This window comes from Coregonus lavaretus, assembly GCF_964263955.1.
Source record: "Coregonus lavaretus genome assembly, chromosome: 1".
NCBI lineage: Eukaryota > Metazoa > Chordata > Actinopteri > Salmoniformes > Salmonidae > Coregonus > Coregonus lavaretus.
The window spans coordinates 91,048,378-91,063,505 of NC_139988.1; the positions used below are offsets into that span (position 1 = coordinate 91,048,378).

The window sequence follows — 15,128 nt, forward strand, 5'->3', positions numbered from 1 at the left end:
AAGCACCCCCACACCATAACACCACCTCCTCCATGCTTTACGGTGGGAACTACACATGCGGAGATCATCCGTTCACCCACACCGCATCTCACAAAGACATGGCGGTTGGAACCAAAAATCTCCAATTTGGACTCCAATATCCACCGGTCTAATGTCCATTGCTCGTGTTTCCTGGCCCAAGCAAATCTCTTCTTCTTATTGGTGTCCTTTAGTAGTGGTTTCTTTGCAGCAATTCGATGATGAAGGCCTGATTCACACAGTCCCCTCTGAACAGTTAATGTTGAGATGTGTCTGTTACTTGAACTCTGTGAAGTATTTATTTGGGCTGCAATTTCTGAGGCTGGTAACTCTAATGAACTTATCCTCTGCAGCAGAGGTAACTCTGGGTCTTCCATTCCTGTGGCGGTCCTCATGAGAGCCAGTTTCATCATAGTGCTTGACGGTTTTTGCGACTGCACTTGAAGAAATGTTCCGTATTGACTGAACTTCATGTCTTAAAGTAATGATGGACTGTCGTTTCTCTTTGCTTATTTGAGCTGTTCTTGCCATAATATGGACTTGGTCTTTTACCAAATAGGGCTATCTTCTGTATACCACCCCTACCTTGTCACAACACAACTGATTGGCTCAAACGCATTAAGAAGGAAAGAAATTAAAGAAATTAACTTTTAACAAGGCACACCTGTTAATTGAAATACATTCCAGGTGACTACCTCATGAAGCTGGTTGAGAGAATGCCAAGAGTGTGCAAAGCTGTCATCAAGGCAAAGGGTGGCTATTTGAAGAATCTCAAATATAAAATATATTTTGATTTGTTGAACACTTTTTTTGGTTACTACATGATTCCATATGTGTTATTTCATAATTTTGATGTCTTCACTATTATTCTACAATGTAGAATATAGTCAAAATAAAGAAAAACCCTTGAATGAGTAGGTGTGTCCAAACGTTTGCCTGGTACTGTATATTTAGAACACACCTCATCCCTGTAGATACTTCATGTACTGTTCTTCATCATATACAATGTCTGGCACATGATTTGACTGTAAGACTTGATTGAACCTGTACAGTGTTAACAGGACCTTATAGGCCTATGTGTATGGTGATAACTGTCAGTTGGCATGGCATGGATGTGTGCCTTTCCAAATTGTTTTATTTTTTTAATGCTTTTTTCCTGAATGGCTCATTCCCCTCCTAGACACATTTGGACCACTTTAAAGCATGTCTGACTTTAAACAGAGATCCAGTTTTGACCTCTTGACCATTGTTTGTTTTGTCTGTTGTGTCAAATAATAATATGACATGTGTTTTATTAAAGTATATTGTGTTTTTATTTTCCATTTCATAGGGAGAATAAATGTATTATGATTGTTCTGATAGAATCCTGTGGTTGTTATGGTAGAATCCCATGATTGTTCTGATAGAATCCTGTGGTTGTTCTGATAGAATCCCATGATTGTTCTGATAGAATCATGTGATTGTTCTGATAGAATCCTGTGATTGTTCTGGTAGAATCCCATGATTGTTCTGATAGAATCCTGTGGTTGTTCTGATAGAATCCCATGATTGTTCTGATAGAATCCTGTGATTGTTCTGATAGAATCCTGTGATTGTTCTGATAGAATCCTGTGATTGTTCTGGTAGAATCCCATGATTGTTCTGATAGAATCCTGTGATTGTTCTGGTAGAATCCCATGATTGTTCTAATAGAATCCTGTGGTTGTTCTGATAGAATCCCATGATTGTTCTGATAGAATCCTGTGGTTGTTCTGATAGAATCCTGTGATTGTTCTGATAGAATCCCGTGATTGTTCTGATAGAATCCTGTGATTGTTCTGGCATAGAATCCCATGATTGTTCTGGCATAGAATCCCATGATTGTTCTGATAGAATCCCATGATTGTTCTGATAGAATCCCATGATTGTTCTAGCATAGAATCCCATGATTGTTCTGATAGAATCCCATGATTGTTCTGATAGAATCCCATGATTGTTCTGATAGAATCCCATGATTGTTCTGATATAATTTTTAAACCACCACAACATCAAAGCAGTAATAACACACTGGGCATTGTGCTATATGTTTATTTATACCCTCTCTCTCCTCCTCTGCTCCTCTACTCCTCTTCTCCTCTCTTCCTCTACTCTCCTCCGCCTCTCCTCCTCCTCTTTCCTTTCCTCTCCTCTCCTCCTCTCTCCTCCTCTCTTCTCTCCTCCTCTCTTCTCCTCTCTTCCCTCTCCTCCTCTCCTCCTCCCCCTCTCCTCTCTCCTCTCTCCTCTTCTCCTCTCCTCCTCCCCCTCTCCTCTCTCCTCTCTCCTCCTCCCCTCTCCTCTCCTCCTCTCTCCTCCTCTTTCCTCTCCTCCTCTCTTCTCTCCTCCTCTCTTCTCCTCTCCTCCCTCTCCTCCTCTCCTCCTTGCTCCTCCCCTCTCCTCTTCTCCTCTCCTCCTCCCCCTCTCCTCTCTCCTCCTCCCCTCTCCTCTCCTCCCCTCTCCTCCCCACTCCTCTCTCCTCCCCTCTCCTCCCCTCTCCTCTCTCCTCCTCCCCCTCTCCTCCTCCACTCGGGTGTTAACGTGTGAGCTAGCTGCTCGTAGACACAGATCAGGGTTGTGTTTTTTCACAAGCAAACACAGAAAAACATTGTTCTATTTAAAGTGAATCAGAGTTCTCCAGTGTGGTCAGTCACTTCAATCACTGGAGAACAACAAGCTGTCAACAGAAACTTGACTGGAAACATCTGTCTCTTTACTCCATCACTCCATCCATCAGCCCCACTGGCTCATGGGAATACAATCATGGGTTGTTCAGATGCTGTGGAGATGCAGTTAAAAGTTCATAAAAGTATGTTAGTATTGTGAGTTGCCATCCTGTGGGAAATCTCCTGTTGTGTTGTGGTGTAGTCAGGTGTGATATAACAGACTAGATCACATGTTGTGGTGTAGTCAAGTGTTCAGCACTGGGGTGGCAGCAGGACACCATGTTGATGTTCATATGGGGTGGCAGCAGGACACCGTGTTGATGTTCATATGGGGTGGCAGCAGGACACCATGTTGATGTTCATATGGGGTGGCAGCAGGACACCATGTTGATGTTCATATGGGGTGGCAGCAGGACACCATGTTGATGTTCATATGGGGTGGCAGAAGGACACCATGTTGATGTTCAGCACTGGAGTGGCAGCAGGACACCATGTTGATGTTCATATGGGGTGGCAGGAGGACACCATGTTGATGTTCATATGGGGTGGCAGCAGGACACCATGTTGATGTTCATATGGGGTGGCAGCAGGACACCATGTTGATGTTCAGCACTGGAGTGGCAGCAGGACACCATGTTGATGTTCATATGGGGTGGCAGCAGGACACCATGTTGATGTTCAGCACTGGAGTGGCAGCAGGACACCATGTTGATGTTCATATGGGGTGGCAGCAGGACACCATGTTGATGTTCATATGGGGTGGCAGCAGGACACCATGTTGATGTTCATATGGGGTGGCAGCAGGACACCATGTTGATGTTCATATGGGGTGGCAGCAGGACACCATGTTGATGTTCAGCACTGGAGTGGCAGCAGGACACCATGTTGATGTTCATATGGGGTGGCAGCAGGACACCATGTTGATGTTCATATGGGGTGGCAGCAGGACACCATGTTGATGTTCATATGGGGTGGCAGCAGGACACCATGTTGATGTTCAGCACTGGAGTGGCAGCAGGACACCATGTTGATGTTCATATGGGGTGGCAGCAGGACACCATGTTGATGTTCAGCACTGGAGTGGCAGCAGGACACCATGTTGATGTTCATATGGAGTGGCAGCAGGACACCATGTTGATCTTCAGCACTGGAGTGGCAGCAGGACACCATGTTGATGTTCATATGGAGTGGCAGCAGGACACCATGTTGATGTTCATATGGGGTGGCAGCAGGACACCATGTTGATGTTCATATGGGGTGGCAGCAGGACACCATGTTGATGTTCAGCACTGGAGTGGCAGCAGGACACCATGTTGATGTTCACACTGGAGTGGCAGCAGGACACCATGTTGATGTTCATATGGGGTGGCAGCGGGACACCATGTTGATGTTCATATGGGGTGGCAGCGGGACACCATGTTGATGTTCATATGGGGTGGCAGCAGGACACCATGTTGATGTTCATATGGGGTGGCAGCGGGACACCATGTTGATGTTCATATGGGGTGGCAGCGGGACACCATGTTGATGTTCATATGGGGTGGCAGCAGGACACCATGTTGATGTTCATATGGGGTGGCAGCAGGACACCATGTTGATGTTCATATGGGGTGGCAGCAGGACACCATGTTGATGTTCATATGGGGTGGCAGCAGGACACCATGTTGATGTTCATATGGGGTGACAGCAGGACACCATGTTGATGTTCATATGGGGTGGCAGCAGGACACCATGTTGATGTTCATATGGGGTGGCAGCAGGACACCATGTTGATGTTCATATGGGGTGGCAGCAGGACACCATGTTGATGTTCATATGGGGTGGCAGCAGGACACCATGTTGATGTTCATATGGGGTGGCAGCAGGACACCATGTTGATGTTCATATGGAGTGGCAGCAGGACACCATGTTGATGTTCATATGGAGTGGCAGCAGGACACCATGTTGATGTTCATATGGAGTGGCAGCGGGACACCATGTTGATGTTCATATGGGGTGGCAGCAGGACACCATGTTGATGTTCATATGGGGTGGCAGCAGGACACCATGTTGATGTTCAGCACTGGAGTGGCAGCGGGACACCATGTTGATGTTCAGCACTGGAGTGGCAGCGGGACACCATGTTGATGTTCATATGGAGTGGCAGCAGGACACCATGTTTATGTTCATATGGAGTGGCAGCAGGACACCATGTTTATGTTCATATGGGGTGGCAGCATCTGTGTCCCAAATGAAACCACTACTTTCTTCCCCGTCCAATATGGCTCTGTTCAAAAGTAGTGCACTATATAGGGAATAGAGTTCCATTAGCCTGTCCTCAGATTACCTCTGTGAACGGGGTCCTGTTCATTATGCACCAAACGGAAGAAAACGCATTGAAACCGCGACAGACTACCATGACTTGTCCAATAAGAATTTTAAAACGTTTTCTGTTGCGTGCCCTAATGAACAGGGACCTAGTGTTCAATCTACTCTAGTTGAGTGGATCTTCTTACCAGCCAACCAACCAGGCTGGGTACACATACACACACACACACACACACACACACACACACACACACACACACACACACACCCTGAGCACTGTGGTTGGATAATCACCCTCTGTGTTTGGTTAATGAAGCCCTTTAGTCCTTTTCCCTCTCACAGCTCTTTCACTCCATCTTCCTGTAATGTTTAATCTGGGTTTGAATGAAACAGAAATGATCATCTCAGCTGTGTCCCATCTGATAGTGGTGTTGAGGATATGGTCATGTTCAGTTTTTCAACTAGGAGGACATTTTTTTGTAACCATGTTGAGCACATCAAAAGTATGATTCACTCGTGGGGTCTTCTGTACTCCCCCTTAACCCATTTAAATCCACTTTTAACCCTGTCTGAAGATGAAGGGGAGGTATAGAACGCAGTCTGAGGGGCATAGCAGAGATAACAGGCTACGAGCTGCTGTGAGTGTTGCCATGTGTGTCCTGGCCTGGGTTGTGTGGTCGTCAGGCACCAAACAGATGGAAACACACTGAAAAAGGGGCAGGGACTTCCTGGACTTAATAAGAGAAGCTCTTATCTAATAAGAAGCTTAATCGCAAAACATTTTCAAACCTTTTCTTTTGCCCCCCCTATTGAACAGGACCCTGGCCTGTCCTGGTCTGACTCTCCCAGGGTTTTACATTACATTACATTTTAGTCATTTAGCAGACGCTCTTATCCAGAGCGACTTACAGTTAGGGAATACATATTTGTTTTTTTTATACTGGCCCCCCGTGGGAATCAAACCCACAACCCTGGCGTTGCAAACGCCATGCTCTATCAACTGAGCTACATCCCTGCCGGCCATTCCCTCCCCTACCCTGGACGACGCTGGGCCAATTGTGCGCCGCCCCATGAGTCTCCCGGTCGCGGCCGGCTGCGACAGAGTTGGCCCACAGTAGTGACAGATGACCTTATGGTGTTACAGGCTGGGAGGGTGAGGGAGGCAGGGATTACTGCCTGGCCTGGCCTGCTAGAGTTATTAGCGCAAGGAGAGACGGTTCTCCTTTGATCCCACAAAAGGAAGCCCCACTCCCAGCCTCACAGCTGTGTTCCTCTCCTCTCCTCCCCCTGGTTCTCCACTCCTCCCCCTGGTTCTCCTCTCCTCCCCCTGGTTCTCCTCTCCTCCCCCTGGTTCTCCACTCCTCAACACTAATCTCTGTTACCCCCCAACCCCCTCCGTTCTCTCTGTGTTCTACATATCTCTCTTAATATTCTCCGTCTCTGTCTCTTTTGCTATGTATTTTGTAAGAACTGTACTCACTCTCTCTCTCTCTCTGTCTCTCTCTCTCTCTCTCTCTCTGTCTCTCTCTCCCCAGACTCACATATCCCGCCTGCCTCCCGGGGCTGTAGCAGGACAGTCGCTGGCCATCGAGGGAGGAGTGTGTCGACTGGTCAATACAGCGACAACAGTTGATTTAACCACACCCACTTCCCCACATGCCACACCCACTTCCCAAATGGGCCACGCCTCCTCCCCAAAGCCTTCTTAGCGATACTAAAGAGTAACCTCTACGCCCCACTAACCCCTCCTCTATCCCCCCCCCCACACCCCCCCCCCACAGCAGTAAAAAGTTAGACTGTTCTAACAGGTGTCGGAAAGAGAGAGCGAGAGAGAGGGGGGGGGGGGGGGGGGGGGGGGGGGGTGTTAGCTTCCAGCACTCATAACTATCCCTATAGCCACTGTTAGCTTCCAGCATGTACTGTTTGCCCAACTTTACCTTAACGCTCCCAGCCTCCGCTTAGCAACACCTGGCCTCCAGTCTCTTTTTTTTTTACTAAAGGCACCGTCCTTCCTATAATGTATAATAATCTAGGAAAACAGGGTGGACAATATTCATTTCTATTGCACATTTTTTCTTAGTTTTTAACGCTTGACATTTATTATGGTTATTATTTCAAAATTTCAAGTGCTTTTTGAATGCAAAAAAAAACAAACATTGATTTGTGTGATTTGGAAACATGTTGAGTTGCGAAGGGTTTTTAGGAACACGTTACCTGGTCGGTTTCTATATTATCACTGAAAGGCTCCTAGACGTTTGTAATAGTGTGTGTCTTGCTGTGAGAGTTTTGTACGTAAGAGTTGAGAAATATTATAATTAACGACAAAAGCAATCCGTTGGGATCACTTTTCAAGAGGCTAAGTTTACCCACGTACAGTCACACTGCTTAGTTAAAACCTAAGCGTCATCAAATCCAATTGTACTGTATCTCTAGCATAGCTGCGACTGTAGAGTATTAGTTAGTATGCTGCCACTCCACCAAAATTTATAAAAATTGCAAAAAGAGAAATGAAAGCTGGAATCCGTAGCTGCTACATCCATTTTTTGGACTTATAAATTCATGATACAGATGTCTTCAGAAAGTACTGTTTTATTATACACCCCTTGGCTTTTTCCCCATGTTTTTTTTTTTGTGTTGCAGCCTGAATTTTTTTTTTAATGGATTAAATTGAGATGATGTGTTACTGGCCTACACACAATACCCCCCCATAAAGTCAAACTGAAATCATGTTTTTAGAAACTGTTACAAATTAATAAAAAATGAAAAGCTGAAATGTCTTGAGTCAATAAATATTCAACCCCTTTGTTATGGCAAGCCTAAATCATTTTAAAAATGTGCTTAACAAGCCACATAAGTTGCATAAAAAGCTGCCATTGAAGTTGGTGAAGTTATTAATTACACTTTGGATGGTGTATCAATACACCCAGTCACTACAAAGATACAGGCGTCCTTCCCAACTCAGTTACCAGAGAGGAGCAAACCACTCAGGGATTTCACCATGAGGCGAATGGTGACTTCAAAACAGTTACAGAGTTGAATGGCTGTGATAGGAGCACATTGTAGTTACTCCACAGTACTAACCTAACTGACAGAGTGAAAAGAAGGAAGCCTGTACAGAATAAAAAATATTCCAAAACATGCATCCTGTTTGCAATAAGGCACTAAAGTAAAACTGCAAAAAAAATTGGCAAAGAAATTAAACTTTGTCCTGAATACAAAGCGTTATGTTTGGGGCAAATCCAACACATGACTGAGTACCAATCTCCATATTTTCAAGCATGGTGGTGTCTGCATCATGTTGTGGGTATGCTTGTCATCGGCAAGGACTAGGGAGTTTTTCAGGATAAAAATTAATGGAATAGAGATAAGCACTGGCAAAATCCTGGAGGAAAACCTGGTTCAGTCTGCTTTCCACCAGACACTGGGAGATTAAGTCACCTTTCAGCATGACAATAACCTAAACACAAGGCCAAATCTACTCTGGAGTTGCTTACCAAGAAGACAGTGAATGTTCCTGAGTGGCCGAGTTACAGTTTTGACTTAAATCTACTTGAAAATCTATGGCAAGATCTGAAAATGGTTGTCTAGCAATGATCAACAACCAATTTGACAGAGCTTGAAGAATTTAGAAAATAATAAAAGGGCATATTTTGCACAATCCAGGAGTGGAAAACTCTTAGAGACTTACCCAGAAACACTCACAGCTGTAATCTCCGCCAAAAGTGATTATAATATGTAAATGAGATATTTCTGTATTTCCATTTTCAATAAATGTGCAAACATTTCTAAAAATATGTTTTCACTTTGTCATTATGGGGTATTGTGTGCAGACGGGTGAGAGAGAAAAATAATGTGGAATAAGGGGTATAAATACTTTCTGAAGGCACTGATTTCTTATAAATTATAAATGCCTCATCAACTTAGATTTCTTTGTTATTGTTTCAATCAACGATTTTCGCTTTAAAAGCTGTAATAAAAATTTGAAACTGCATAAATAAGAACCTAGGCCAATTGAACTACATCTTCTTACGTCTTCTTGATGACCTGTCCACGCAGGTGTGTAATGTGTCATGTTTTCAGTACTGAAGCTATGTAGGGCTCAGGGTAGGTACAATAACTTGACCACATCACCACCACCACCACCACCACCACCACCACCACCACCACCACCATCACCACCACCACCACCACCACCACCACCACCACCACCACCATCACCACCACCACCACCACCACCACCACCACCACCACATCACCACCACCACCACCACCACCACCACCACCACATCACCACCACCACCACCACCACCATCACCACCACCACCACCACCACCACCACCATCACCATCACCATCACCACCACCACCACCACCACCACCACCATCACCACCACCACCACCACCACCACCACCACCACCACCACATCACCACCACCACCACCACCACCACCACCACCACCATCACCACCACCACCACCACCACCACATCACCACCACCACCACCACCACCATCACCACCACCACCACCACCACCACCAAACCAGACTGTTAGTAAGTCACCATTTTAAAAACAACACTTTATATTTGTAAAGTCACGTGACAAGAGATCTGTATTTTGTTGTTAAGAGATAAGTAAGACGTGATTTGATGTGCATTTGTAATGCCAATGAAAAATGGTGCTATAAAAGTAGAAGTAAAGTACTGTATTTGACAATATGAAAGGAAAAAAGGGTATATTATTATTGAGGGCTTTTCATAGGATAATCCAAATGGAAAAGGTGGATGTTCTTGGACATTTCTTTAGTATCTTAGTTTGTTTCACTCTCTTGCTTAAATTGTTGTAATTGAAGTAAATGTATGATTCAATGGTCCCCATAAATGCAGCTTAAATGTATTATTACTTGAAACAGTAATTAAATTAATATGAAAATATCATAATATTACTATTACTCTGTACTCTGCTTTCTGAAATGCTCTGCAACAAATAAATATCCTGTTGCTGATTGGTGGTGTTACTCAAGTGTTTTGAATAATGTTTTCTGCAGTTGTGGCATGTGTATAAAAGTATAATCTGCGTACACTTGTATACATAACATAATGACATGTGGAATGGCGTTTATATCTACCCTGAACAAAACTATAAACGCAACATGCAAAGATTTCAACGTTACAGTTCATATAAGGAAATCAGTCAATTGAAAATAAATTCATTAGGCCCAAATCTATGGATTTCACATGACTGGGATCAGAAAACCAGTCGGTATATGGTGTTACCACCATTTGCCTCATGCAGCGCGACACATCTCATTCGCATCGAGTTGATCAGGCTGTTGGTTATGGCCTGTGGAATGTTGTCCCACTCCTCTTCAATTCTGTGCGAAGTTGCTGGATATTGGCGGGAACTGGAACATGCTGTCGTACGCGTCAATCCAGAGCATCCCAAACATGCTCAATCGGTGACATGTCTGGTGAGTATGCAGGCCATGGAAGAACTGGGACATTTTCAGCTTCCAGGAATTGTGTACATATCTTTGCAACATGGGGCCGAGCATTATCATTCTGAAACATGAGGTGATGGCGGTGGATGCTTGGCACGACAATGGGCCTCAGGATCTCTTCACAGTATCTCTGTGCATTCAAATTGCCATTGATAAAATGCAATTGTGTTCGTTGTCCGTAGCTTATGACTGGCCATACCATAACCCCCATTCTCCCACACGACGCCATACACACTGTCTGCCATCTGCCCGGTACAGTTGAAACCGGGATTAATCTGTGAAGATAACTTTTCCAACGTGCCAGTGGCCATCGAAAGTGGGCATTTGCCCACTGAAGTTGGTTATGACGTCGAATTGCAGTCAGGTCAAGACCCTGGTGAGGACGACGAGCACGCAGATTGACTCTAACAGATATTTGAGATTCGTTACTTTCATTCAAACATGTATTTTTTTTTATTTTTTTTATTTAACCTTTATTTAACCAGGTAAGCCAGTTGAGAACAGGTTCTCATTTACAACTGCGACCTGGCCAAGATAAAGCAAAGCAGTGCAATAAAAACAACACAGAGTTACATATGGGGTAAAAAACATAAAAGTCAAAAATACAACAGAAAATATATTTACAGTGTGTGCAAATGTAGCAAGTTATGGAGGTAAGGCAATAAATAGGCTATAGTGCAAAATAATTACAATAGTATTAACACTGGAATGCTAGATGTGCAAGAGATTATGTGCAAATAGAGATACTGGGGTACAAATGAGCAAAATAAATAATATAGGGATGAGGTAGTTGGGTGGGCTAATTTCAGATGGGCTGTGTACAGGTGCAGTGATCGGTAAGGTGCTCTGACAACTGATGCTTAAAGTTATTGAGGGAGATAAGAGTCTCCAGCTTCAGAGATTTTTGCAATTTGTTCCAGTCATTGGCAGCAGAGAACTGGAAGGAATGGCGGCCAAAGGAGGTGTTGGCTTTGGGAATGACCAGTGAGATATACCTGCTGGAGCGCAGACTACGGGTGGGTGCTGCTATGGTGACCAATGAGCTAAGATAAGGCGGGGATTTGCCTAGCAGTGATTTATAGATGGCCTGGAGCCAGTGGGTTTGACGACGAACATGTAGTGAGGACCAGCCAACAAGAGCGTACAGGTCACAGTGGTGGGTAGTGTATGGGGCTTTGGAGACAAAACGGATGGCACTGTGATAGACTACATCCAATTTGCTGAGTAGAGTGTTGGAGGCTATTTTGTAAATGACATCGCCGAAGTCAAGGATCGGTAGGATAGTCAGTTTTACGAGGGCATGTTTGGCAGCATGAGTGAAGGAGGCTTTGTTGCGAAATAGGAAGCCGATTCTAGATTTAACTTTGGATTGGAGATTCTTTATGTGAGTCTGGAAGTTGAGTTTACAGTCTAACCAGACACCTAGGTATTTGTAGTTGTCCGCATACTCTAGGTCAGACCCGTCGAGAGTGGTGATTCTAGTCGGGTGGGCGGGTGCCAGCAGCGTTCGATTGAAAAGCATGCATTTAGTTTTACTAGTGTTTAAGAGCAGTTGGAGGCTACTGAAGGAGTGTTGTATGGCATTGAAGCTCGTTTGGAGGTTTGTTAACACAGTGTCCAATGAAGGGCCAGATGTATACAAAATGGTGTCGTCTGCGTAGAGGTGGATCTGAGAGTCACCAGCAGCAAGAGCGACATCATTGATATACACGGAGAAAAGTGTCGGCCCAAGAATTGAACCCTGTGGCACCCCCATAGAGACTGCCATAGGTCCAGACAACAGGCCCTCCGATTTGACACACTGAACTCTGTCTGAGAAGTAGTTGGTGAACCAGGCGAGGCAGTCATTTGAGAAACCAAGGCTATTTAGTCTGCCAATAAGAATGCGGTGGTTGACAGAGTCGAAAGCCTTGGCCAGGTCGATGAAGACGGCTGCACAGTACTGTCTATTATCAATCGCGGTTATAATATCGTTTAGGACCTTGAGCGTGGCTGAAGTGCACCCATGACCAGCTCGGAAACCGGATTGCATAGCGGAGAAGGTACGGTGGTATTCGAAATGGTCGGTGATCTGTTTGTTAACTTGGCTTTCGAATACTTTCGAAAGGCAGGGCAGGATGGATATAGGTCTGTAGCAGTTTGGATCTAGAGTGTCACCCCCTTTGAAGAGGGGGATGACCGCGGCAGCTTTCCAATCTCTGGGGATCTCAGACGTTATGAAAGAGAGGTTGAACAGACTAGTAATAGGGGTTGCGACAATTTCGGCGGCTAGTTTTAGAAAGAAAGGGTCCAGATTGTCTAGCCCAGCTGATTTGTAGGGGTCCAGATTTTGCAGCGCTTTCAAAACATCAGCTGTCTGAATTTGTGTGAAGGAGAAGCGGGGGGGGGGTGGGCATGGGCAAGTTGCAGCAGAGGGTGCAGAGTTGGTGGCCTGGGTAGTGGTAGCCAGATGGAAAGCATGGCCAGCCGTAGCAAAATGCTTGTTGAAATTCTCGATTATTGTAGATTTATCGGTGGTGATAGTGTTTCCTAGCCTCAGTGCAGTGGGCAGCTGGGAGGAAGTGCTCTTATTCTCCATGTAAGACCTGTTATGCATTCCTGTTGTGTGTCTTGTATAGCATGAGATGTAGGCTACTGTAATTCTCCACCTCCATCTCCTTGTTGTCAGGCTACTGTAATTCTCCACCTCCATCTCCTTGTTGTCAGGCTACTGTAATTCTCCACCTCCATCTCCTTGTTGTCAGGCTACTGTAATTCTCCACCTCCCTCTCCTTGTTGTCCCTAAAACACATTTTGCTATTTGTAGACCAGCGTTTTGTTTTTGAGGCCTGAACCAGAGAGAGACAGCTAGACCCTATCCTCTCAGCTCCACATATCATAGCTATAACTGTAGGCTGCCAAAGATTTGTAGTCTAGGAATAAATTACACCCTGACAATAACCCTTAAGCAGAAATAGAAGTCTGCAGAAGAAGGAGCTTGTACAAGTGAACATACAAATGGTTTAGTCTGAAGTTAAATTAGAGATAATGATTGTCTGCTAGGCCAGGGAGTTTAGCTTGTATGTAGTGTTCCCTTCTCTTTCTCTGGAGAACCTTGCTGGGTACTAAAATGTTCGGTCTTATGTGCATTTTTAGGAACATTTTTCACTTGAGATAAAACATTTTTTACTGAAAGCTTCTGCTTCTGAAAGTGCTGTGTTTGAGGTTTATGCTTTAGTGTCACAGATCTGGGTTCTGTTTTAAAACAGCTCCGCTGTTCTCTTACCTTCAGTCATCCAGATAATATTTATGTTTTCCTCTTAGCGCAGCGTTTCCCAAACTCTGTCCTGGGGACCCCAAGGGGTACACACCTATTCAAATGATCAATTCATTATCAAGCTTTGATTATTTGAATCAGCTGTGTAGTGCTAGGGCAAAAACCTAAATGTGCACCCCTTGGGGGTCCTCAGGACCCGGTTTGGGAAACGCTGTCTTAGTGTGTATAGGTAGCATATAGTATTAGCTTAGCATTCTGGAAGAATCTGAGAATCCCCTGCTGGTCTGAATCCGGTCTAATGCTGTCTGGTCTCTTCCAGCCCCAAGGCAAACGCAGTCTCATTCAGCCCCAAAGGCAAACCGCACGTCTCATCCAGCCCCAAAGGCAAACCGCACGTCTCATTCAGCCCAAAGGCAAAACCGCACGTCTCATCCAGCCCCAAAGGCAAACCGCCGTCTCATTCAGCCCCAAAGGCAAACCGTCTGCAGCATCCTCTGTGTTTCTACATCCAACATACATACCTAGCACAGATTGGTTCCAGATTAATGAAATTGTCGAAAGGCAATAGAAACCAATAGCCAGAGAGGAGTAGGTGGCCAGTTATTTTTAACAGTCGTATCAGTCAGTCTCCCTCCTAAGACCAGAGTTTGTCCAGCTGGTGATTCTGGAAGGGAGCCACCGCAGTGTCCAAGAGGGAATGTTGTGTGTGATAGAGATGTTAAGAAGGATAAATATATTCTCTGTCCTGCACAGAGAGAGAGAGATGAGCGAGAGAGGGGGGAGATGAGATGCCTCCCTGGTGGTCCCTGTACCATAACGTGCATGTGCCCTGTGTGTTTGGGCTCCTGGAGGGGATGGGAGGGAACCGTACACAGATGATATCCCCCCCCCCCCCCCCCCCCCCCCCCACCCAGGTGAGAGGGGGGAGTGGTAGCGGGAGGTTTGGGGTGAGAGGGGGAGTGGTGGGGGGAGGTTTGGGGTGAGAGGGGGAGTGGTGGGGGGAGGTTTGGGGTGAGAGGGGGAGTGGTGGGGGGAGGTTTGTGGTGAGAGGGGGGTTCTATGTGTTTCTAGGATCTGGAGGTTCTATGCCCTAGACACACAGGCAGCGGCACCATTTGGTTGATTGTGTGTGTTATTGCAGAGAGTAGAGACCCCATTTCATCAAGGGAGAGGAAAAAGAGGAGAGGAGAGGACAGAAGAGGAGATGAGAGAGGGAAAAGCAGAGAGGAGAGAGAGAGAGAGAGAGAGAGAGAGAGGAGAGGAGAGATGTAAAAGGAGAGAAGAGGAGAGGGAGAGGGAAAAGTAGAGGAGAGAAGAGAAGAGGAGAGGAGAGAAGGGAAAATGAGAGGGAGGAGGGGGAGAAGGGGAGGAG

General features: G+C 45.4%; 1 protein-coding gene across 1 annotated transcript in view; it reads left to right on the plus strand.

Moving 5' to 3' along the window:
• The window catches only part of LOC311129621 (threonine aspartase 1-like), a 107,178-nt gene extending 98,758 nt beyond the window's left edge, over nucleotides 1-8,420 (plus strand). The window contains exon 10 of the mRNA XM_084161968.1: nucleotides 6,539-8,420. Coding sequence (XP_084018094.1) covers nucleotides 6,539-6,712 — 174 coding nt within the window. The 3' untranslated portion in view covers nucleotides 6,713-8,420. The remainder of the gene's footprint in view (nucleotides 1-6,538) is intronic.
• Nucleotides 8,421-15,128: the final 6,708 nt, after the last annotated feature.